General features: G+C 40.1%; 1 protein-coding gene across 2 annotated transcripts; it reads right to left on the bottom strand.

Annotated features, from left to right (window-relative positions):
- Positions 1 to 1,010: 1,010 nt before the first annotated feature.
- Positions 1,011 to 23,703, bottom strand: tpte (transmembrane phosphatase with tensin homology). 2 transcript variants are annotated; one of them, XM_061739218.1, is made up of 19 exons: positions 23,481 to 23,703; positions 19,931 to 20,003; positions 19,621 to 19,701; positions 19,482 to 19,529; positions 19,184 to 19,345; positions 14,551 to 14,670; positions 13,025 to 13,124; positions 11,386 to 11,449; positions 11,233 to 11,297; positions 9,926 to 9,986; positions 9,761 to 9,842; positions 6,733 to 6,821; positions 6,599 to 6,660; positions 4,062 to 4,142; positions 3,478 to 3,583; positions 3,128 to 3,225; positions 2,347 to 2,442; positions 1,372 to 1,442; positions 1,011 to 1,285 (listed from the first exon to the last, which is right to left on the bottom strand). In XM_061739218.1, the coding sequence occupies exons 2-19, from the start codon at positions 19,972 to 19,974 to the stop codon at positions 1,186 to 1,188; spliced, it is 1,530 nt and encodes a 509-aa protein (XP_061595202.1). In that variant the 5' UTR covers positions 19,975 to 20,003; positions 23,481 to 23,703; the 3' UTR covers positions 1,011 to 1,185. The 2 variants fall into 2 exon arrangements, with proteins under 2 accessions (XP_061595202.1, XP_061595203.1); XM_061739219.1 differs by lacking the exon at positions 23,481 to 23,703 and adding an exon at positions 20,582 to 20,662.
- Between the last annotated feature and the right edge of the window lie 1,099 nt (positions 23,704 to 24,802).

Below are 24,802 nucleotides of genomic sequence, written 5' to 3'. Positions count from 1 at the left end.
ATATGCAAGTTAGCATCCGGCAGTTTCTAAATGCTGGGGACCGATACTGTACATTTTTAACATAAAACTTTGGGGTACTCAACATTTCCGGGTTCACAATAGGGCTCTATAGGCTGGCAAATAAATTGTATTCTGAAGTATCGTATAACTCAATTATCAGTTATACTGTAGAGGCCTATGTATTGTGCTTATATGGTTTTGTGAATTGTTTTTTTTATTTTTCCTTGTTTTTAGGATGGGGGAGTTGCTTATAAGCCCTTCGGGTTTTTATGTCCTCTCCTGCACATCTTTTAACCTTTTTTCCTCTGTGTAATATTCCTTTTACGAGTATTAGGGCCAAACTAAGACAAAAAAAATTGGAAATTACAAAAATAAAGTCATAATATGAGAAGACATAAAAATGACGAGATAACGAGAATAGTCTTACTGTTGCGAGAATAAAGTCGTAATATTACGAGAATAAAGTCGTAAAATTACGAGAATAAATTGGTAATTTATGAGAACAGGAACAGCATCTTCTCCCTGTGTTAAAATGAGGAATATTGAGCATCTTGTGAAGTTATATTTTGGTATCGGTTTCACAAATAAGGAAATACTTAATCTTTTGGGACATCAGCATGGAATTATTATTAGTATAAGGACTTTAAAACGATTGTGCAAACGACTGCGTCTATTTCGAAGAAGGAACCACACAGACTTGGAAGAAATTGCGTCTTTTGCGTCAACAAAACCTCTTTGAATGGAAGCACATGGAACCACCGCTACTATACTATACCAGACAGCTTCTCTTCCACAAAAGATGTATCTTCCTGTTAGGGTTCTCATAAATTACAATTTCATTCTCGCAACATTATGACTTTATTCTCGTATTATTCTGACTTTATTCTTGTAATTTCCATTTTTTTTGTCTTAGTTTGGCCCTAATACTCCATCGTACCTTTTTACGAGTGCAAACAATAAAACAAACAAAACAAACAAGTGTTGCGTCATTAAGAGGAACTGCAGAGAACTTTCACAGTGTTGTTGGTTTTATTAGCAATCTTTATACACCTCATATCATCCTTGATGTCAACAGAGACTTGTCAGTAAACGTGATTCGGCTCAGGTCACCTCCACACAAACATTAACAGAAGTGCAAACCTCTTTATTTCCCTAAACTCATTAGTGCTCCGTTTAGTTTCTTCTTTACTCGGAGAAGGTCAGGGTGACGCCGAAGTCCTCCTTGTACAGGTCCCAGGTCTTGGGCTTGTGAGGGTTGTCCAGCTCCTCCCGGGACAGAAACAGCCTGTTCAAACATCATCCATCAATCAATCAATCAATCATCAGTGAGGAAGACGACAGCTTTCAGGGATAATCAGGAAGAAAACTTACTTATTATCGGTGATGAAGGACGTGTTGAACCAGAAGTAGAAGGGAACGTCCTCGTATCCTTTAGGGAGACCCTGATGAGGACGAAGGAAGTTTAGTTTAGTTTATTGGTCCTTTCAATTTTCACAACACAAATAACCCAAAGTACGTCGTAAGTCGACAGTGTTATACAAAAATTATATATAATTTTTGGTGTATGCACACACACACTTTTGACTAAAAACCAAGGACCAAAACACAGGTATACTGGAATATTTGTCTTATTTCTAGTTAAAATGTCTCCCCTAACCCTAACCCTAACCCAAAAAATCTCATTACACTTAAAAAATAAAGAGTCATTACCAGAAAAATAACTCATTTGAAAATTTTCCCCTGTTTCAAGTAAATTTTCACTTGAAATAAGTAAAATCTGCCAGTGGGATCAGATTTATCTTCTCATTACAAGCAAAAAAATCTTGTTCCACTGGCAGATTGTTCTACTTATTTTAAGTAAAATCTACTTGAAACAGGTGAAAATTGTTGTTTTCATCCAGTGATGAGTCTTGTTTTAATTGCAATGAGATTATTTTACTAAAATGAGACATTTTAACTAGAAATAAGACAAATATTCTTGTTAAAATTTTGAGTTTTTGCAGTGAAGGTGTAGATTGAAGCCTAAGCTTATGACGACTCCCCTCTTCACAAGAAAAATGTTAGCTTTTATAAAGTAGTAGTTCATACACATGTCATTAGATACATGCCTATGTGTATTATACCTTTGTTTTATATGCATTAATCATTTTGTATTTATAGTTGCTTTTGAATTGTAATAACGTGCTCCACATTTTCATTTCTGTATCTAAACTGTTCCATAGATTAATCCTGTCACTGAGATGCATCGTTGTTTAATGCTTTGTTTTCCTGAACATAAATGTTCCTCTTAGTTCATGTTGGCTAAACTCTTTGGAAGATGCGTCATGGCAACAGCGTCGTACTCACGGCGCTGGACTCGAACATGACCTTCACGTCTCCGTCCACCAGGGGGCCGGGCTGCAGGCTGATGACGGCGGCGTTGCTGCCCACGTCCGGGAACACCTTTCAGAGGGGGGGAGGGGGTTAGCCTCATGGACCCTCATGGAGGTAGATTTGTTAATAATTCAATCCAAAAATATATTTTCAATTAAAAATGTTTTCACTTCAATAAAAAAAATGTATTTCAATCAAAGAAAAAAAGTGTTTGAATGCCAAAAAAATATTTGAGACTCGAAAAAATTGCATTTGAACACTGTTTTTCTTTGATTGGAAATGTTTTCTTTGATAGAAGTGAAGTTTTTTTTTCTTTGAAGCAACTTTTTTGATTGAAGTAGTGTTGTCTTGTGTTTGGGCCATATTATGGGTAGGACATTTGTGTCTTGATCATTTAATCAAAAAAGAGGTTGCTTCAAAAAAATAAAAAAAAATAAAAAAAAATCACTTCAATAAAAAAAAAATCTTTTCAATCAAAGAAGAAAAGTGAATACAAAAAAATATTTGAGACCCCAAAAATTGCATTTGAACACTTTTTTTTGGATTGAAAATATTTTTTTCGATTTGAAGTGATTTTTTTTTGATTGAAGTGAAGAAAAGTTTTGAAGTCTTTTTTATTCATCATTTTGAGTCTCATATTTTTTTGCATTCAAACACTTTTTTTCTTTGATTGAAATCATTTTTTTTGATTGAATAATTAAGAAGCACATCTACCTCCATGGACCCTCAGGTTCCAGGTTCCACTCAGACCTACCGTACAGTTCTGCTGTTTGGCACAAACGCACTGGAACACCAGCTCCTTCCTCACGATCACCTTCATCTTCAGGTCGCTGCCGTCGCCTTTACCCACACCTGGGGAGAGACGGGGGTCAGACCTGGACCTGGACCAGGACCAGAGACCTGGACCAGAGACCTGGACCAGAGACCTGGACCAGAGACCTGGACCAGAGACCTGGACCAGAGACCTGGACCAGAGACCTGGACCAGAGACCTGGACCAGACACCTGGACCAGACACCTGGACCAGAGACCTGGACCAGAGACCTGGACCAGAGACCTGGACAGAGACCTGGACCAGAGACCTGGACCAGAGACCTGGACTCACCTGCGATGGAGTGGACCCGGACGCTCTTGATCCTCAGGCTCTTCGGGGGGGGCAGCTGTCTGTCGAAGCGCGTCTTCATGATCTCGTAGTAGCCCACGTAGCGGCTCTGCAGCTCACACACACATACACACACACGCAGAGGTTTAACATTTCTACCAGAAATAAACTACATTTGGTTTGAAAAACACTATTTCTAAGAAACAAAGATGCAGAAACATCAGATAACAACTAAAGTATTAATTATTTAAGGTAAAACATCTGGACTTGTATTTTCTCCAGACCACTTTTGTGTGGTCCTGGTCTTGTCTCGGTGTCTCCAGGTCTCAGACTCGGATAACTGAGATGCTGCTGATGTTCTACATAAGGTCTTGATACTCTCTGGTCTTGGTAGTGTCTTGGTCTGGGTTTAGGTGATCTACAAGTCTAAAACATCCTATTGGAAGTAACTCGGTGAAGTACAATAATAAACTGATGTTGGTGCAGTTCCCCGGTCTGCCACAGGGAGGCGCTGATGAGCAATAAGAACCAGGTCTGGTGGGTTTCAGTGTGTTCACACACACACACAGTCCGGTCCTGGTTCTCACCTGAGACGGAGTCTCCACCCCCTGAAACTTGGAACTCCGGCTTTTATCCGTCCTCCTCTCCCCGAAGTAGTCCAGACTGTCCTGGAGCGGGAACGGAGACGAGGTTGAGGGGGTTGATGGGGTAAAGGGCGTTGAGGAGGTTAAAGGAGGTTGAGGGGGTTAAGGGGGATTAAGGAGGTTGAGGGTTTTTTTGCACATTTTGAAAGAAGAAAAAAATACAATGGAATGCAAAGGAGGTTAAGGGGGTTGAGGAGGTTAAGGGGGTTGAGGAGGTTAAGGAGTTTAAGGAAGTAAAGGAGGTTAAAGCCGGGCAGACACTGTGCGATTATCGGCTCGTTTTGAGCCGATTTTCCAGTCGTGCGACTTTTTTTTGATCGGGCCCGATTTTGACCCAATCGTTGCTCGTGCCTCGTGCAGTGTACGTGGGGTAACGACGAGAGATTAACACCTCACGACGAGCTCCCGATCACAAATCGTGAGGTCGCAAGAAAATCAAGCGTGTTTGAAATCCTGGTCGCTCCTCGTGAAGGAATCACAGTTGAAGCAGCTGCGACCAGATTTACCTCATCCTTTCACAGAGAGCATGCACAATCTCTGATGTCACCTCAAACTATTATTTGTAGTTTAAGTGTTGCAAATTCACATTACAAATCATGTTTTAATGGCAAAAAAGACCGCATTTACACGTACGGTGCGGGTCCCGCGTACCCTACGCCGTAGGCTCTGCGTTGGTGTAACGCCGAACCATAAATCAGCCTTCGGTGTGTGCGCTGTCTGCTGTAGGCCGTCAGGTCACCCACCTTTTCGTTTCATCTCGTTCCTACCTCCTGCGTGTAAATTCTTTTCACTTTTAAAAAAAGAGCTATTTATGTTAAGCATAGGATAAAAGTTTGAACTCGGATTTTTGGAAAGTATTTTCAAGATCGTTATTTTAATAGCGGGACTATTTCCAGCGGCGCCTGTGTCGAGGAGCGCTTCGGACGCGTCACGTGATCGCGCTGGACCAATAACAGCGGCCTCTGATGTAAACAAACCTGACGTCATACAATGTTGGCGCAACCTCGTCTTCCCAAATATGTAGAAAAATACAATTTAATAGGCCGAAAAGTGCACAAAAATGACTAAAACAGTGTTATATGATGCCACAATGAAGATGAATTATAAACTAAAGTGAAATAATAAAAATCGCCCATAATGTGATTTCGTTTTTATCATTGTGCTGTACTGTTCGGAACAAACTCTTTTTTCTCTTCTCATTTTGCTGGGACGTCGGGTTCCTCCGCGAGACACAACTTTTGCGGTATGTGTTCATTGTTATGTCTAAAAATGATGCGCAGTGCCCACCCCTGTCCCAGAACCGGCCTCGAGTTCCAGTACACAGAGGTCCGACGGGAGGATTATGATCGTATAGTGTGAGCAGACGGGTCGCATCAGAGCATCGGGTCGTACAGTGTGAGAACATAAATTGTGGGGTGTGAAATTTTGAACTCCGCGATCTAGTCGTGCAGTGTGAGATGGGGCAGTCTCATACAATTCAAAATATCGCACAGTGTATGCCCGGCTTAAGGGGGTTGAAGGGGTTAACGAGGTTGAGGAGGTAGAGGAGGTTAAGGGGTTGCGGAATTAAGGGGGTTAAGGAGGTTGAGAGTGTTAAGAAGGTTGAGGGTTTTTTGGGGGTTTTTTTTGCACATTTTTGAAAGAAGAAAAAAATACAATGGAATGCAAAGGAGGTTGAGGAGTTTGAGGAGGTTAAGGGGGTTGAGGTTGGGGGGTTAACAAGGTTAAGGGGTTAAGGAGGTTAACAAGGTTCAGGGGTTAAGGGGATTCAGGAGGTTGAGAGGGTTTAAGAGGTTAAGGAGGTCAAGGAGGTTAAGGTTGGTTTTTTTTTGCACATTTTTGAAAGAAGAAAAAAATACAATGCAATGCAAAGGAGGTGGAAGGGGTAAAGGAGGTGATGAAGCAGCTTGGCCCCCTGCAGGGGCAGGTTGCCCCAGTCCTACCTCCTGTAGAAGTTTTGAACTAGGACCCAACACCTTTGGGGTAGCGTCAGCTTCCTACCCCCCGTGCAGATCCCGACACCTCGGAAGTTGGTTCAAACAGACTTGAATCACGAAAGCACCCTATGGGGTGATTTGGAGGTCTGTGACAGTCATGCCAAATGTCTGATAATGACATTTGGCCTGATTCACATCCGACTGTAAATTACTTTTTGTCTCTCGCCTGATTCGTGTATACCTGCATCTTGTTGTATAAGAATCTGATTACAACATCACTCGAGGTCAGCATTTCTACCAGACCTCTGGTCTGTGTAGACGTGCTCACCGCCGGCTCAATAAAACCTCATAAAAACCACAAAGCGGACTTCTGAACTGGTTTGATAAATTCCTCAACAGAGGTTAAGGGGTTTTAAGGGGATTAACAAGGTTAAGGAGGTTAAGGGGGTTAAGGAGGTAAAGGAAGGGGTTTAAGGGAGGCGGTCCTGCTTCAGTGAGGTTTCCTCCTCACCTCCTGGTCCGAGGAGGAGATAAAACTCTCACCTGTGCGCTCTCAAACTGGTCGCTGTCGATGAGCCAGGTGCAGATCATGGTCCCGGTGCGCCCTGCGGGAGTTAGCCGGCGTTAGCCCCACACTAGTTCACCACACTGACCTCAGGTGGAGACGACCACGTCACCTTTCCCGCCCTTGCAGTGGATGGCGATGACGTTCCGGGGGTCGGCGGACATCCACTTGCGAACGCCGGCCGTGTATTTCAGCATGTCCCTGGGCAGACACACAAACCCTCAACACCGATACAGGGCTGCAACTAACAACTGTTTTAATAGTCGACTAGTCACCGACTATTGAAACCATTAGTTGACTAATCGGATAATTAGTCATTTTTTTTAAATTGCTTTAATTATGTGGCAAAAAGATAATAAACACCAGAAAGATGGCCCTAGAGCCCTGATATAGCGGGACTGTTTTCTTCATCCTACTCCCGCATCTGCAAAACTTTCATGCGAGAGTTCATGCCTGCACGGCGCACGATAATAGAGACGCATTGATATAGTGTCTTCTCCCGTCCCGCAAGAGAAATGTCCAGACAAATCTATCTGATTTAATTTTAACATGATCATTGTGGAGTTTGATGGATAATCGACAGTTTATAGTAGGGATGGGCGGTATGGACAAAAAAGTTTATCCCGATAATTTCTGGCATTTATCCCGATAACGATTAAAATGACGATAAAAAAATACCAAATCAACTCCACCTTTTTAACTATAAATCTATCACCACATTCAGTCTTTGGAGCCCCCAAATCACTGCTCTAAAAGATACTAAATACTAAACTACACCAATTAAACTGAATTGATAAAAAACAATTAAATGAGTTACACCTGTACTGACTGTAACTGTAATGACTCAAGCTCCTCGCTCTCAGATCCGCCATGTTTGTTACACAAAAACGTGTAACAAACACGTCATCAACGGGAATTTATTCTTTCTTTCTTTCTTTCTTTCTTTCTTTCTTTCTTTCTTTCTTTCTTTCTTTCTTTCTTTCTTTCTTTCTTTCTTTCTTTCTTTCTTTCTTTCTTTCTTTCTTTCTTTCTTTCTTTCTTTCTTTCTTTCTTTCTTTCTTTCTTTCTTTCTTTCTTTCTTTCACGCACGTTGTGCGTGGATTTAACGCAGAACCATAAATCAGTTTTACACAAAAACGTCATCAACGGGAATTTATCATTTTTACCTTGAGATGACAAATTCTTATCGTGGGGAATTTTTTTGATGGTTTATCGTGAACGGTAAAATATCACCCATTCCTAGTTCATAAGCACCTGACTGAAAGTTAGATGCAAATCCATCATTTCATTTCATTTCATTTTATTTATTCCATTCATGGTATATCTTCTTAACAATGTTGTACAAAATTCCAAGAAGTACACATTACACCATGAAAGAAAAGGAGCAGGAAGAAGAAAACTTATGATACCTGCCCCTCTCTGTTAATACAATTACATTGACTTGCTGAACACCAATCTATCTATACATATATAAACAAGAAAACAAACAAAAATACCACTCTTCTATTTTTTTTCTCTTTCTCCTTCTTCTTTTTTGTAGGCACTTATCTTTTCTTTTTTAAACATTTTCTTAAGCTGACACAAACTTGTGCAACTTTTCAGTTCCTTGCTTTGTCTATGCCATAATTTTACACCTGTAACATTGTCATCACACAAGCTTTTTCTCCTTTCACGCAGCATCAATTATGATTGAGGTTATAGCAACGAGAGTAGCTGTGAGTGGCTCAAATAACACTGATAAATAACATGAAATAAACAAAGTTAACGAATGAAATGAATCAATTTAACAAATGAAAATAGGCTTAATATCTGACCAAGGCGAGTCCGTTTCATTCAACACTCCGACGTGTTTTCTCTTCAAATGCATTACCGACTTTTATAGTTTTATTAACTGCAGCTGCAGAGATGCTACCGTGCTGCGCGACTCTCGGCAGAGATTGTATTGAAGTGAGACGCCTCACTCCGTTGGAAAAACACGTCTGGCGACAATTGTGGACAATGGTGTTCATTGTTAGGGGTGTAACGATACACTGATCTCACGATACGGTACGATACACGATATTGAGGTCACGATACGATACGATATTATAGCAGTGTTTTTTTAACAACCTTGAATGAGGAACATGTGACTGGAAAAAATGGTCTTTTATTTGAAAGACAGAAAATACAAAACAATGCTGTGTGTTTGCCCTATTGTTACAGTTTGTAATGCTTTATAACTGTTTAAGTTTTAAAGAGAAAGCCAGGCCAACCATTTTCCACAAACTGAACTAAAAGTAATTGTCAGGTTTGCATTATGATCTTCAGTTTCATACAAGTACAAATATTTTGCCACAAACTGAATAGTTTCTCTCATGTATGATTTGACTTTTTTCTTTTCCAGAAATGTAACAACTAAAATAAAATAAATAAAAGTAAATAAATACATACAATTTTACATCATAAAACAGATTGATTCATGCTCACCTTATAAGTGTAAGAGGAGATTTATTTTTGTTAAGAAGGTTATTTTGGTAATTCAGGGTTCATTATTGTATAAATATATTCTTTATATTGTGATGTAAATCAGGGACTATAATGACACTAGTCAGTTTATCTGTAGTGATTAGTATGTTTTAGATTGGGCGGAGTGATACGCCACAGTACGGCACTAGGTGCTGTGTTGATGTTCTAAAATCCTACACTGTTGAGGGACATTAAAGTACACTGGAACTCAGCAGAAGTTGTCCCCGTGTTTATCCTACTCACGACCCCAAAAAGGTTTAATTTAATAAGGTAAGGCTTAACTTTACACTAGCCTTACATCAGTAAAAGTTCAGAGCTCAAAACCCTGCAAGAGTCCCGTGATCGGGACCAAAACGGGACTAGTTTCTTCTGAGCGGAGGAAGATTTTGGTCCGCGGGTCGGGGCGCGGTCGTTACTAGTCAACACAATAGATTAATATTAATAACCCAATATCGCGCTACAGTTTGTCACCTCCACGACACGTATCGTGACGTTTTTGTATCGCGAAATTTAGTGGCACGATATATTGTTACACCCCTAATCATTGTCGACAGTTTTGATTATCAATTTTTGTCGAATCGTTGACGAATCGTCGCACCCCTACACCGAGACAGGACTTCCGGCGGCAGACTCACTCCAGGGACGGGACGTTGTGGTCGTCCACGAAGACCCGCTCCACCCGGTAGTGGAAGAACTGGGGGTCGTAACCTTTCTCACCTGGAGGCAGAAGCACAGCAGCATGTTTGTCTGACCCGCACCAGGAACCGGGAACTAGAGGGAGGGACGGGGGGGGAACTCACTGCACAGGTTGTAAACTCTGTAGTGGTCTCCGTGTTTGGTGTCCAGAAACCTGGCAACCTCCTGCAGAGAGAAGGGGGGGGGGTAAGGATGAATCAACTCCCTAAATGTGGATTTCAGGGCATCTGCAGGTTTGACCGAGGTACATTTAAGACTTTTTAACACCATTTTCAAACAAAAGTCACTAAGAAATCCAGTGCTGAGGTCGAGGTTGCCAGATCTGACAGGTTCCAGCCCAGACGCGATGTAAAACCCGCCAAAATAACCAAACACCAACCGGAATCAAACATTCTCTATGTTACAACCATCAATTATTAAATGCATCATAAATTTCAAGCTTCACAAACACGACTAAATAGCCCAAAAAAGCACCAAACAGAGACTACAATTAGATTGAGTAGAGTAAAGCAAATAAAATATCAGTTTATTGTGTGGGTTTCTACTTTTCTCTGTCATAATGGAAACTTTTTTGTTAATAATTTCTCCTAAATATTTAGTAAAAACCAGGAAAAGCAGCCCAAATATATATTTTTCAGTTCAATTGGGCTGAAATTTGCCCAACCTGGCAACACAGATTTACACCTTCTGCAGGAGATTCTCCTAAAACGATTAAATAAACTTTTTTAATGATGACTTGATACATAACCCTCTAAAATTAAGATCCTTGGATTGAGATTTAAGACTTATTAATACCATTTTCAAATAAAATTTAAGACCAAAAAGACAAGTCACTAAGAAATCCAGCGCTGAGGTCGAGGTTGCCAGATCTGGCTGACAGGTTCCAGCTCAAACACGATGTAAAACCCGTCAAAATCATGAAAAAAACAGCCCAAATCATTCTTTCTTTATGTTAAAACCATCAATTATTAAATGCGGAATAAATTTCAAGTCATAAGCAAATGAAGCCAAAAAAAGGTTCAGGCTCCAAACAAAGACTACAATTAAATTGAGTAGATTAAAGCAAATATAACATTCACTGAGTTTATTGTGTAGTTTTCTACTTTTATCTGCCATAATGGAAACTTTTTTGTTAATAATTTCTCCTAAATATTTTGTAAAAACCATATATTTTTCTCAGCCCAATTGGGCTGAAGCTTGCCCAACCTGGCAACACAGATTTAGACCCCTCAAACAGATGAAATAAAAACTTTTAAATGATAACTCGATACATAACACTCTAAAATTAAGACCCTTGGAATGAGATTTAAGACAATTAAGGACATTTATAGGCCTTATTTTTAGCAAAAATGGGATTTAAGACTTTAAGGACCCGCGGCCGCCCTGCATTTATTTCATCAAGCCCACTTGCCTTGATGGGGTTCCTGTAGAAGGCCTGCTTCCCGGAGGAGGGGAAGGACATGGCGATGACCCGATCTGCAGGCGTGAGGACAAACATCAGCCTTTTCACTCGCTAACAAACATGTCAAAACTATAAATCCTGAAGAGGAAGCGGCGCTCCCACCTGTAACGTAGGTGAGGTCCAGGTCGAAGCCGTCCTTCTGGTAGCGCCGCTTGTTCTCCGAGATCTGAGGACAGAAACGGTTAGTTAGTTCATCTTTATTTCGGTCAATTATAAGCATAAAAATCAATAAGCAAGATAATAAACATTTACAGGTTTTTCTTTGGTCAACATTGTGATTATTTTGACCGAAAAGGTCTGGGCTTGAAGCAGAAAGCTTATCTTGCCCACCTTTTAACAGAATAGAATAGGCAAAAAGAACAAACGAAGAAAAATAATGATAATAATAGCTTCAATAATTGTAATAATAATAATAATAATAATAATAATAATAATAATAGCTCTGAAAACAGAAAGTGAAAAGATGCTAAAGAAACCGACAAAACCAATTTAGGTTGTCATTTCATCTCATGCATGTGTATTGTGTCTATACATCAAATCCTACATACTATACATGCATATGTTCATACCGGTGTAGACACACACACACATACATGTGTACATTCTTCTTTGTTTGCTAATTCTGCTTCTATGTATGTATCCATTACCTTTGCTTTGAATAATATCTTGTATGCTTTTATTGAGTTTGCTAGTTTAAGGTCGTTGTGTAATGAGTTCCACTGTTTTACTCCGAAAATGGTAGGGCTGGGCAATATGGACCAAAAGTCATATCTCGATATTTTCTAGCTGAATGGCGATACTCGATATATATCGATATTTTTTCTGTGCCTTAATTGGGGTTTCCCCCAAAGCATTATAGCATAGCATCTCTGTTAGCATCTCTGTTAGCTTCATTTTTTTCTGAGGCAAACCCTTAAAAAAACAGTCAGTTTTAATACAAAGCCTCGTGCCAAATGTCACACAGGTACCTTTATTAACAGAGGTCTGCACAATATCAAAATGTATAAAACAAATGAAATAAAAAGAAACTGACTGCATATATAGAATAAAAATGCTTCTTGAATAAAATAAAACAAATATCCCTTTCCTGCATAACAATTAAATTAAAATACACTGTGCAATTAATACAATGTAGACAGTAACAGGCAGACTTTTCCACTGAGCTTGACAGTTCAAATAGAGCAAATAACAAAACATTTGTGCAAATCTCAAATAAAACATTCAAGTCAATTTGTCACAAAATAAGCTATTTCAAAATTATTTAAAAAAAAAATATATATTTTTTTTAATAATCGATATAAACGATATTGTCTCGTACCATATCGCGTTTGAAAATATATCTATATATATATATATATATATATATATATATTAAAATCTCGATATATCGCCCAGCCCTATAAAACGGATAAACGTCTGCCCTTTGTATTTGTTCTTATTGCTGTTGTGTCAAACATTGCAGTTCCCCTGAGGTCGTGTTTGCCCTCTCTGGGCTTGAACAGTTTTCTGCAGCCCGGAAGTAAATTGTTATAAGCCTTATATATTATTACAATGGTGTTCAGATTAACTATGTCTTGCAATCTAAGTGTATTGTTTTGAATGAAAAGTGGGTTGGTTGATGCAAAATAGTCAGCCAAGTTTACAATTCTAATTGCTTTTTTTTTGTAAAATATTCAGTTCAGTTCTACACGGGTCCGGACCCGCTGGACCGGACCAGACCTGACCTCCGGCGGGTCCCTACCATCCTCCTGGTGACCTTCTCCAGCTCCTTCTTCTGGGCCGCCAGCCTGAAGACCCGCACCAGGATGAAGATCCTCAGGAAGCGCAGGAACGACACCACCCTGAGAGAGACATAAAAAAGACATAAAAAAACATAAAATCTAGCAAGAAACTACAATAATTATTTAGTTTATTTGCACATAAAACAGAACAGTAAAAACAATGGTCAAATGAAGCATAGTGCAGGAGAGGTGGAAGTCAAAAAGGCTCATGAAAATACCTCCCCTTTATAAAACAAGCATAACAACAACAGTAACAGCAGCAGTTGTAGCAGCGACTTCAGAGCACGTGTTCTGTGTGCAGTAGGGGTGTAACGATACACTAATGTCACGATACGGTACGATACACGATATTGAGGTCACGATAACGATACGATATTATAGCAGTATTTTTTTAACAACCTTGAATGAGGAACATATGACTGGAAAAAATTGTCTTTTATTTGAAAGACACAAAATACAAAACAATGCTGTGCATTTGCCCTATTGTTACAGTTTGTAATGCTTTATAACTGTTTAAGTTTTAAAGAGAAAGCCAGGCCAACCATTTTCCACAAACTGAACTAAAAGTAAATGTCAGGTTTGCATTATGATCTTCAGTTTCATACAAGTACAAATATTTAGCCACAAACTGAATAGTTTCTCTCATGTATGACTTGACTTTTTTCTTTTCCAGAAATTTAACAACTAAAATTAAATAAATAAATAAATACAAGTAAATAAATACATACAATTTTACATCCTAAAAAAGATTGATTCATGCTCACCTTATAAGTGTAAGAGGAGATTTATTTTGGTTATTTTGGTAATTCAGGGTTCATTATTTTATAAATATATTCTTTATATTCTGATGTAAATCAGGGACTATAATGACACTAGTCAGTTTATCTGTAGTGATTAGTCTGTTTTAGATTGGGCGGAGTGATACGCCACAGTACGGCACTAGGTGCTGTGTTGATGTTCTAAAATCCTACACTGTTGAGGGACATTAAAGTACACTGGAACTCAGCAGAAGTTTCCCCGTGTTTATCCTACTCACAACCCCAAAAAGGTTTAATTTAATAAGGTAAGGCTTAACTCTACACCAGACTTACATCAGTAAAAGGTTTAATTTAATAAGGTAAGGCTTAACTCTACACCAGACTTACATCAGTAAAAGGTTTAATTTAATAAGGTACGGCTTAACTCTACACCCGCCTTACATCAGTAAAAGTTCAGAGCTCAAAACGGGACTAGTTTCTTCTGAGCGGAGGAAGATTTTGGTCCGCGGGTCGAGGCCCGGTCAGATGCGCGTTACTAGTCAACACAATAGATTAATATTAATAACCCAATATCGCGATACACTTTGTCACCTCCACGACACGTATCGTGACATTTTTGTATCGCGAAATTATATATTATATATTGTTACACCCCTAGTGTGCAGACATCTTTTCTGTATATTTTCCTACGCGTGAAAAGCAGTTTTCTAAGATGGTGCCGAGCCCACCTGGGGATGAGGCTGGCCCCCGACAGGTCGGTGAAGGTGTAGGTCATGGTGACCACCAGGGTGACGACCACCACGCAGGCGTCCACCACGTTCAGCCTGGAGCTGAAGTAAACTCGGAACCTGGAAGATAGAAACATTCATGAGCTTCCTGACAAATAATAATAACAATAATAATAATAATAATAATAATAATTAGGGTTGTCTCGATCAGGATTTTTTAACTCCCGATCGGATCCCGATCAGTTGAGTTTGAGTTTCTGCCGATCCCGATTTTTCCCAATCTGATCACTTTTTTTGGCTCCCGATACAAAAAAAAAAAAAAAAGGACTAAATTATCCAAGTTTCTTTTCTTGTCCATTGGAAATAACATGGACATTTATTTCAACAAAGATTATCAGCTCTGGTGCCACAAAATGTAAAAACAGGAAATTGTAAACTAAAACAAAAAGTGCAAAACTCACAAACACAAGAAAATTAAAATACTTTTTGGCTTAACCTTAGTGCAACATTCTGAATGGATGAATGAATGAATGAATGAATGAATGAATGAATAGCAGCAGCTTAATGAACATGAACAGATAGAACATTTCACAATTCAAACATGTAAACCATGTTAGTTTCAATTACTTCGCCGGCTGGAAGTGACGTTAAATGCAACGATATATAAAATGATTTAATATATATTAAAAACATTAGTAACTAGGTATGTCCCGATAATTTTTTGGCCGATACCGATGTTTTGAAAATGCCCTGATCGGGCCTGATCGATCGGGACAACACTATAATAATAAAACCCAGAACATTCAATAGAAGAGAACGGGTCATGGGGGGTTAAAGATCCTCTGGAGGATCTGCAAACGTTTCCTGTGCAGCTTCCTGTTCTTCACTTCCTGCTCAGCAGCTAATCACTGGAGGTTCTGCTGACGCAGGACCAGGAATGTTGCACCACTCCTCCTCCTCCTCCTCCTCCCTCGCTCACAGCCGTTTCAGCAGAACCGTGCTGGCTCCCCCTTTTCATTCTCCTGGACTATATGCAGCATTTGACACAGTTGACCATGACTACGTTTACATGCAGTAATAATTCGGGTTATTGCTAATATTCCGGTTACTGAAACATTGGGAATATTCAGTTTACATGGTAATTAATCATTTGGGATATCTGGATCAAACCAGCGACGCAACGGAGAACGTGATGACGCAATTACCGTCATTTCCGTTTCTTCTTCCTGTATCCAAATTCAAAACAAATGCTGCTTCGCGCAACTTTTCTCTCTCCTTCTTGTAAATCTTCTATCCCGGTACTTTCTACCGTCTACAAATGCAGAAATGTTCATATCCTTCATTACATTTATGAAGTGATTAGTCTCCTCCTGGTCTTGGTTTCTCCGTGTTTATAAGAACTTCCTGGACTCAAAAGACCAGGATTCTTTGTGAACAGAGCATGTGCAGAAAACAAATTCCTGTTCCGTTCGATGGGGATATTCCGTTTGGCGTTTACATGACCCAATATTCAGGTTTTAAAAGGAGTAACCCAGGGCAAATTCCGGTTATTCAAAGGGGTTATTGGTGTTTACATGGCCGTGCAAAACCGGGTTATTTCTAATATTCCGGTTTTAAAAGGGTTATTGATGCATGGAAACACAGTGCATGACATCCTCCTAAACCGGTTTCATCGTACCATTCTCTCTCCGACATACAGCCCTCGACTGGTTAAAGTCAGACCTTACAAATCGAACAGAACAGAATCTCCCTCAGTAACCCACAATCCAAACCCCATACTGTCACCTGTGGGGTCCCCCAGGGGTCTGTGCTCGGCCCCACCCTCTTCACCACTGCTATGCTGATGATACACAACTTTATGTCAGAACTACAGCTGCAGCCCCGTCACCAGAGGTGTCAAGTAACAAAGTACAAATACTTCGTTACCTTACTTAAGTAGAAATTTTGGTTATCTATACTTCACTGGAGTAATTATTTTTCAGACGACTTTTTACTTTTACTCCTTACATTTTCACGCAATTATCTGTACTTTTTACTCCTTACATTTTAAAAACAGCCTCGTTACTCTATTTCATTTCGTCCTTTAATAAAACTATCCAGTTAAATTGCTCCATCCGGATAGAGTGAATTTGGTTGTGGTTGTTTCAGATGTTCTTGTCCAGTTTTGTTCTTACATCCGTTCCCTCAGATTCCTGCAACTAAACTTGGATGTACATTCCAATAAAGGTTAGGATAAATGATAACATGAACATGAAGTTTGACTTTTTGCACCATTACAATACTTATAGGTAACTAGTCATCATATCTCCTGCTCTCTGAAACACATGTTAATGCTCAATAGTACACATATATGCTTCTTTAATATATTTGCATTATACTAAGATGTATTCATTTTCAATGGCTTTTGTCCTTAATGGCTTTTTCCCCCTTACATTACTTTTACTTTTATACTTTAAGTAGTTTTGAAACCAGTACTTTTATACTTTTACTTGAGTAAAAAACTTGAGTTGATACTTCAACTTCTACAGGAGTATTTTTAAACTCTAGTATCTATACTTCTACCTGAGTAATGAATGTGAATACTGAAGACACCTCTGACTGTCACCAGTGTCATCCTCCTCACAACTCACCATCTGTCTGGAGGAGATAAAGGCGTGGATGGAGCAACATTTCCTTGAACTGAACAGCTCCAAAACAGAGGCGATCATGGTTGGCCCCCCCTCACCAGACCCAGTCATCATCCAGCATCGCCGTCTCTGGCCACAATATTCCCCTCTATTCATCTGTCACCAACCTTGGTGTCAAAATGGACCCCCAACTCTCCTTTGATTCCCACATCAATCACCTCTGCAAGATCTCCTTCTACCACCTTTGGAAAATCGCCAAACTCTGTCCCACCCTCACCCTCCCACATGCTGAAAAGCTGGTCCACGGCTTTGTCTCCTCCAGACTGGACTACTGTAAAGGCTGTATTATGGTTCTGCGTTAAATCAACGGCAAGCATGCGCCGCAGGTTGCGCTGCAATGAGCACCCCACGGCGCACTACACGCCATGCCTGACGCACCTCCCAAAAAATGTAACTACGCGTCAATAGATCGCAGACCAAACGCAGACCGAGAGGGCTGTGAGTGGTTTGCATGGTAGCAACGCATTTCCGGTTCCGGTTCGTGAAGCAGTCGTGAACTTTCAGCGCTCTTTTCTTTGCGTGTGTGCGATTTTTTTTGTTTTGGTTTTTTGCACAATAGTTGTCCTTATCTCTTTGATTCACTTTGACCGGAAAAGTCGGATAAACCATTCAGGAAAAGATCGCACCCCCCTAGCGCTCTGGGGGGGGTACTGCACCGCGGCGAAATAGTGACGGAGAAGTCCGAAGGATTCAGGACGGCGTCACGGCAAGTGCTCTGCGTTGGTTTAACGCAGAACCATAATCCAGGCTTAACGCACTTCTCATCGGGATCCCCAGCAAGAGTCTCCAGAGTCTCCAGTACATCCAGAACTCTGCAGCTAGGATCCTGATGAGAGTGCGGAAACACAAACATATCACCTCCACTCTTCACTCACTCCACTGGCTTCCTGTCTCCACCAGGAATGAATATAAGGTTTCCCTCCTCACTCACCAGAGTGTCCATGGAAATGCTCCCCCTACCTTAAAGAACTACTCTTCCCACAACGCACTGCTCCCTCCACTCTTCTCACACTAACCGCCTCCATGTTCCCAGGACCAGACTCTGCACCCATGGGTGACAGGACCTCCCTGGCAACCTAAGGGCACCACAAACTACGGACAATTTTAAAAGAGGACTAAAAACCTTTCTCTTTAGCAATGCATTTTACCACTAAACAATAGGGCTGCAACGATTCGTCGACGTTGTCGACAAACGATAATCAAAATTGTCTCCAGACGTGTTTTTCCAACGGAGTGAGGCGTCTCACTTCAATACAATCTCTGCCAGGAGTCGTGCAGCACGATAGCGTCTCAGCAGCTGCGGGGAATAAAACTTCAAAGGTTTAGGAGCATTTTAGCCTTGATACGGTGAATAAAAAGATACTTGCAAGGTTTGCAAAGCCGACCTGATTTTCACGGGAGCACGATAATGGTAATGCATTTGAAGAGAAAGCACGTCGGAGTGTTGAACGAAACGGACTCGCCTTGGTCAGATATTAAACCTATTTTCATTTGTTAAATTAATTTGTTTCATTCATTAACTTTGTTTATTTCATGTTATTTATTAGTATTATTTGAGCCACTCACAGCTACTCTCGTTGCTTTAACCTCAATCATAATTGATGCTGCGCGAAAGGAGAAAAAGCTTGTGTGATGACAATGATGGATTTGCATCTAACTTTCAATCAGGTGCCTATGAACTGTCAATTATCCATCAAACTCCACAATGATCATGTTAACATTAAATCAGATAGATTTGTCTGGACATTTCTCTTGCGGGACAGGAGAAGACACTAAATCAATGCATCTTTATTATCGTGCGCCTTGTGGGCATGAACTCTCAGAGTTTAGCGGATGCGGGAGCAGGATGTAGAAAACAGTTTCGGTTACCGAAAATTGGGTGCATCACTAATCAGATCCGGGTCGGTACCGGTACCCCCCCCTAACAGAACCGGGTCGGTACCCACCCCTCCACGTAGACCCGCAGCAGCACGTCCAGCAGGAAGAACAGGGAGATGCTGAGGGAAACGGCCTCCAGGGCGTTGCCCACGTCCCGGCTCCGGGCCGGCAGCGCCAGGTCCACCACCACCAGCCCGAAGTCCAGCAGGATCAGAACCACGCCGAACATCCTGGGGGAGGGGGTCGTTAGCCAGGCCCGGCCCGGTCAGGACCGGGTCAGACCCGGTCAGGACCGGGTCAGAACCGGGTCAGAACCGGGCCTGAACCAACACATCACTGATGTTTATACAGGAGAACCAGACTCACCGGAACCCAAACGACATGACAAACGGGCTGATCTTCTTCCGGACCGTCCTGCGGAGGGAAACGGGTCGTCAGTCCGGATCAATCTGGTTCTGCAGAACCGACCCGTACCCGATCGGTACCGGGAAGCATCAGAACTTACTGGTACACGGTGTCCGGGTGGAAACTCTCCTCCTTCCCATCATCGATCTCCACTTTGGCGTCTTCCATCTTCGCGATGTTTCTGAAACCCAGACAGAACCAGTCAGACCCAGACAGAACCAGTCAGACCCAAACAGAACCAGTCAGACCAAACAGAACCAGTCAGACCAAACAGAACCATTCAGACCAAACAGAACCAGTCAGACCCAAACAGACCCAAACAGAACCATTCAGACCAAACAGAACCAGTCAGACCAAACAGAACCAGTCAGACCCAGACAGAACCAGAACCTCCATGTGGTTCTACTCACCCGTTCACCCCAGAGTCCGAACCCGGGTTGAAGTAAACAGACATGGTGCACAGAAGTCCCGGGTCTTGGGTTCCTGGGTCGGACAGAACCGTTAGAGAAGTTTTACTGTGAACTTTGTAATATTATAAGCCCTCTTGGCTTATAATATTATCTATATATAATGGCTTGACTGTATGGTGCTTTCAGACCTGTGGCCCATTTGTTTTGTTCCGATTCAGGGGCTAAATTGATACAGTTGTTTCGTTTTTCGTTTGTGGCGTTTGTGTTCACAAGGCGAACGTCTGTAGCGGTTCAAAGCTGTTAACAAATGCCATGAACCAACTGTTCTCTGATTGGTCAGAAATTAACGTGGAAGGAGTTTCCTCTTCTGTACCCCAGGAAAAACAACAAGCCCCTTTCACAGAGAGGGCCAAAGCGCAGCCCGCCGTCGGCTTTCCTATTCATGTATGTGCTACCGGCGCAAGAGCGGACCGCTCTGCGGGCGAGAGGCCGCCTGCCTCGGCGTTTACGCTGCGCAAACCTGCCCGAATTGAAAATTTTTTAATTTCGCCGTGCCGCGCTGGGACGACATCTCAGCACGTCCAATAAGATAGAAGGGAGAAGAGCGAAAGTTGTGTCCAATAGGAGAGAAGGAGTGGAGGCTGCGCCGACCTTTTCCTTGCACCGACTCCTCTCCTTGCGCCGCAGTCGCACATACACAATGAATGGAGTTGTGTCGGTTGCTGTGTGGATTATGTTCTCACTGCAAATAGAAAAAAAAAAATGAATGGTCTGGAATGGAATCGGGCCGAGAACAACTCTCCTAGGAGATCTCGGCTCGCTTGTTTTGTCCCGCATCCGAGCGCGATTGCTGTGTTCACATTAGGGTTGCCACCTTTCAGAAATAGAAATAAGGGACGCCCTGATTTCAGCAGCGCAGGAGCCAAAAAAACAGCCCCAAAACTTCTAAACTGAATAAAAATGTGTTTATTTTATATGAAAAAACAAAATGCTTTGATTTAAAGTTTAAAGTGCTTTAATAGCATTGAACTTGCATGACTGTACAGGCAGACAACCATACTAGCAGCTGAAATATCCTCCTATGCTACGTATGTCCACATCAGCCCAGATGTAATATAGCCTACAGGTGAAGAATATGGTGTAAAAGTTAATTTATTTCAATAATTCAACTAGAATATGGTGTAAAAGTTCATTTATTTCAATAATTCAACTAGAATATGGTGTAAAAGTTAACTTATTTCAATAATTCAACTAGAATATGGTGTAAAAGTTAATTTATTTCAATAATTCAACTAGAATATGGTGTAAAAGTTCATTTATTTCAATAATTCAACTAGAATATGGTGTAAAAGTTAACTTATTTCAATAATTCAACTAGAATATGGTGTAAAAGTTAATTTATTTCAATAATTCAACTAGAATATGGTGTAAAAGTTAATTTATTTCAATAATTCAACTAGAATATGGTGTAAAAGTTAACTTATTTCAATAATTCAACTAGAATATGGTGTAAAAGTTAATTTATTTCAATAATTCAACTAGAATATGGTGTAAAAGTTCATTTATTTCAATAATTCAACTAGAATATGGTGTAAAAGTTAATTTATTTCAATAATTCAACTAGAATATGGTGTAAAAGTTAACTTATTTCAATAATTCAACTAGAATATGGTGTAAAAGTTAAGGAAAATACGGTACAAATCGTGTCCCGTCTTAGTTCAATACGGGACGCAACATTTTTTTCTCAAATAAAGGACAATTCCGTATTTTACGGGACGGGTGGCAACCCTAGTTCACATGTACCAAACGAACCGATCTTTAGGGGGAAACGATCCCTGTTTCGGAACAACTGCTGCAAACGGGACAGGTGGGAAAGCTCCCTTAGTTATAATGGTGGTCCCTGGGACAAAACTAGTTGAAAACCTTTAGGAGACCAGGACCCCCACAACCCCCCCAGACCACTGCACTGAAAAAAATAAATGTAAGCACATGTAAATATAACATTTTTAAATCTGTGATATTAACAATTAAAAATGTTGCTTTACATGAATACATCTAGTTTTGAACTTAAAGACATTGTGCATTTTTTCCTCAACAAGCAGTATTTATGTAATCCAAGGCAATCTTTTCATTTACACACAAACAACAAGCAATGATCTTGTTGTATTTACCTTTCCGTTAACAATTTTAATTTATTGGGCAGATTTACCAACGTTTAAAAGAAAAATCATGTTTTATTTGTTTAAGTAGAAACACCACAGTAAAAAATAATGCTTGATCTACTTTAAAAAAAATTAATGCGACTTTTTCGCATGAGATTTTTATGCAGATCAAGAAAGACTAGTCTTTGTATAAACTACTTCATTTTTAGTATGTACAAAATTCATTTGCAAGTAAAGTCAACTTAATTTTGATAAATAAAGTAAACTTAACACAATTAAGTTGACTGTACTTGCAAAATTTACATACATTTACATACAAAAAAATAAGTAGTTTATACAAAGGCAAGGCAAATACAGTAGCACATTTCACACGACGAGCATGGACTCAATGTGCTCAAATACATAAAACAACAAACAAAATTACAGGTTTACAATAGCAGAAACAGACAAAAGTATGTTAAGAGAAAAACAATAATAATTCCATTTTAACAAAAGTGCGATCACTCAGCCAACCATGTAGTTTAGTCAAACGCCTGTGCAAAAAGGTACGTTTTTATTCTGCTTTACCAAGAGGGCTGTTGGTGCAGACCTTAGTTAAGACCTTAGTTCCTGCAGAGAGGAATTCCAGAGAGTAGTAGTGAGTGAAAACACAATGAGCAGATCTAGTGTGGATTCTAGGAATGATTACAAGACTCTTATTTGATCTAAGGGATCTGTCCGGTCTGTATTCAGCATGTCAACCATGTAGGAGGGAGCTAAGCCATTCATAGATTTAAAGACAAAAATAAGTACTTTAAAATCTACTCTTTGTTTCACAGGGAGCCAGTGAAGAGAGGATAAAACAGGAGTGATGTGTTCATATCTCTTGGTTTTGGTTAAAATTCTGGCTGCAGCATTTTGAATAAACTGGAGTTTACAGGACTGTCTCACAAAAATTAGAATATTGTGATTTTCTTACAGTTTAAGAAAACTCAAATATCCTATCTCAAAAAATTTGAATATTCTGGGAATCTTAATCTTAAACTGTAAGCCATAATCAGCAATATTAAAGTAATAAAAGGCTTGCAATATTTCAGTTCATTTGTAATGAATCCAGAATGTATGACATTTTTTTAATTGCATTACAGAAAATAAAGAACTTTATCACAATATTCTAATTTTCTGAGACAGTCCTGTATGCAACACTTGCTTTGTCAGTCCTGCAAAAAGTGCATTGCAATAATCTAAAGACTAGTCTTTGTTGATCTACATAATAATCCCATGCAAAAAGTTGATTTATTGTTTTTTTAAGTAGATCAAACGCAATCTTTGTGCAGACCTCCAGGGCCCCCCAGACCACCGGGCCCCCAGCCCGCCCTCCGGCCCCGGATCCCCGGATCCCCGCTTACCGTCCTCCGTGTCATCCGTGGAGCTAAACGACTCCAGTCTTGTGACTCTCGCGAAGACAAACGGACGGAGGTTCAAAGGTTCCTCGGCAGGCTCGTGCTCGCGCTCGTGCCCGCGCTCATAAAGCTCATCCTTTTATTTCTGCTTTTGTTTTTCTGCAGATTTTCTGCAGACGCAGCTGTTCGGACTTCCTGAAGTTCAACTCTCTCTCTCTGCAAACGTCCAGCCCTCTTTCTCACTTTCACGCCCTGAAGTCCGACTGAACCCGACCAGGACCAGAACCAGAACCAGAACCAGTTTAACACGTTTAAAGGAGAAAAGAAACCAAACCCTCCTCCCTGCGCGCTCCCGCGACTCCGCTACATCTGGCTTTAATTGGATGCGCGCTCCCGAGCCACGAGAAGTTGCACTAAACTTTGCCTTTAAATAACATTGACCTACTTGTTGATTGATTTATTTTATTTTATCTTTCATTTAAACGTTTTTACTCTCGGATAAATGTTTTTGATAGACTGTAAAATAACATTTGTTTTTGTTTTGTTATGTTTTTTTTGGGCGAAACCATGTAAAATATGAACGAAATTGCAGATTTAAAGAACCCTAAGGCTCTTTTAATTGTATTTTATCTTTCATTTAAACGTCTGTTCTCTCAGATAAATGTTTGATAAGACTATAAAATAACCATTTTTTTTTTGGCAAAACCAAGTCAAATACGAACGAAGTTGCAGATTTAAAGAACCATAAGGCTCTTTTAATTGATTTATTTTATCTTTCATTTAAATGTCTTTACTCTCGGATAAATGTTTGATAGACTGTAAAATAACATTTGTTTTTGTTTTGTTTTGTTTTTTTTGGGGCAAAACCAAGTCAAATATGAACGAAATTGCAGATTTAAAAACTTTTTTTTTTGTACATTTTTTTTTTGTATTTTGTAAATTTGAGAACAATAAAAATAGCAAATTAAAATCAGTAAATTCATATTTTCTGCTTCCCTGCTGATTTCAATCAGAAACGTCTGAATTTTGCTTCCGTCTCTTTAAGCTCCAGCCCCGCCCCCTCTGACGTTACTGAGTCATGTATTATTATAATTATATTCTTTAGTTAGTTAACCTGTCAGAAACAGTAAAGGTTTAGTGAAAGTCAATCAGTGACTTGAGGCGTAAAATAAAAGAGTAACAGCAGCAGGATTTCTGGTGCATGCTGGGATGTTTCAGTCCCTCGTTCAGACCTGTGTGTTGCTTCTGTTCATTTACCAATATAATACATTCAGCTTTACATTCATATCAGAAACACAGAAAACGTCTTCATTCTGGAGCTAAAACAG

The sequence above is a fragment of the Cololabis saira genome, chromosome 14, assembly GCF_033807715.1.
Source record: "Cololabis saira isolate AMF1-May2022 chromosome 14, fColSai1.1, whole genome shotgun sequence".
NCBI classification, from domain to species: domain Eukaryota; kingdom Metazoa; phylum Chordata; class Actinopteri; order Beloniformes; family Belonidae; genus Cololabis; species Cololabis saira.
This window is presented reverse-complemented; position numbering and strand designations above follow the sequence as displayed.

What these genes read in the sequence shown, in the direction of transcription:
- tpte (XM_061739218.1), bottom strand. Translation starts at nt 19,974, where the DNA reads ATGTCTGTTTACTTCAACCCGGGTTCGGACTCTGGGGTGAACGG. An exon ending in TCGGACTCTGGGGTGAACGG is followed by an intron (nt 19,702 to 19,930) that starts GTGAGTAGAACC and finishes TCTGGGTTTCAG; the next exon opens with AAACATCGCGAAGATGGAAG. An exon ending in ACCAGTTTGAGAGCGCACAG is followed by an intron (nt 4,143 to 6,598) that starts GTGAGAGTTTTA and finishes TTCCCGCTCCAG; the next exon opens with GACAGTCTGGACTACTTCGG.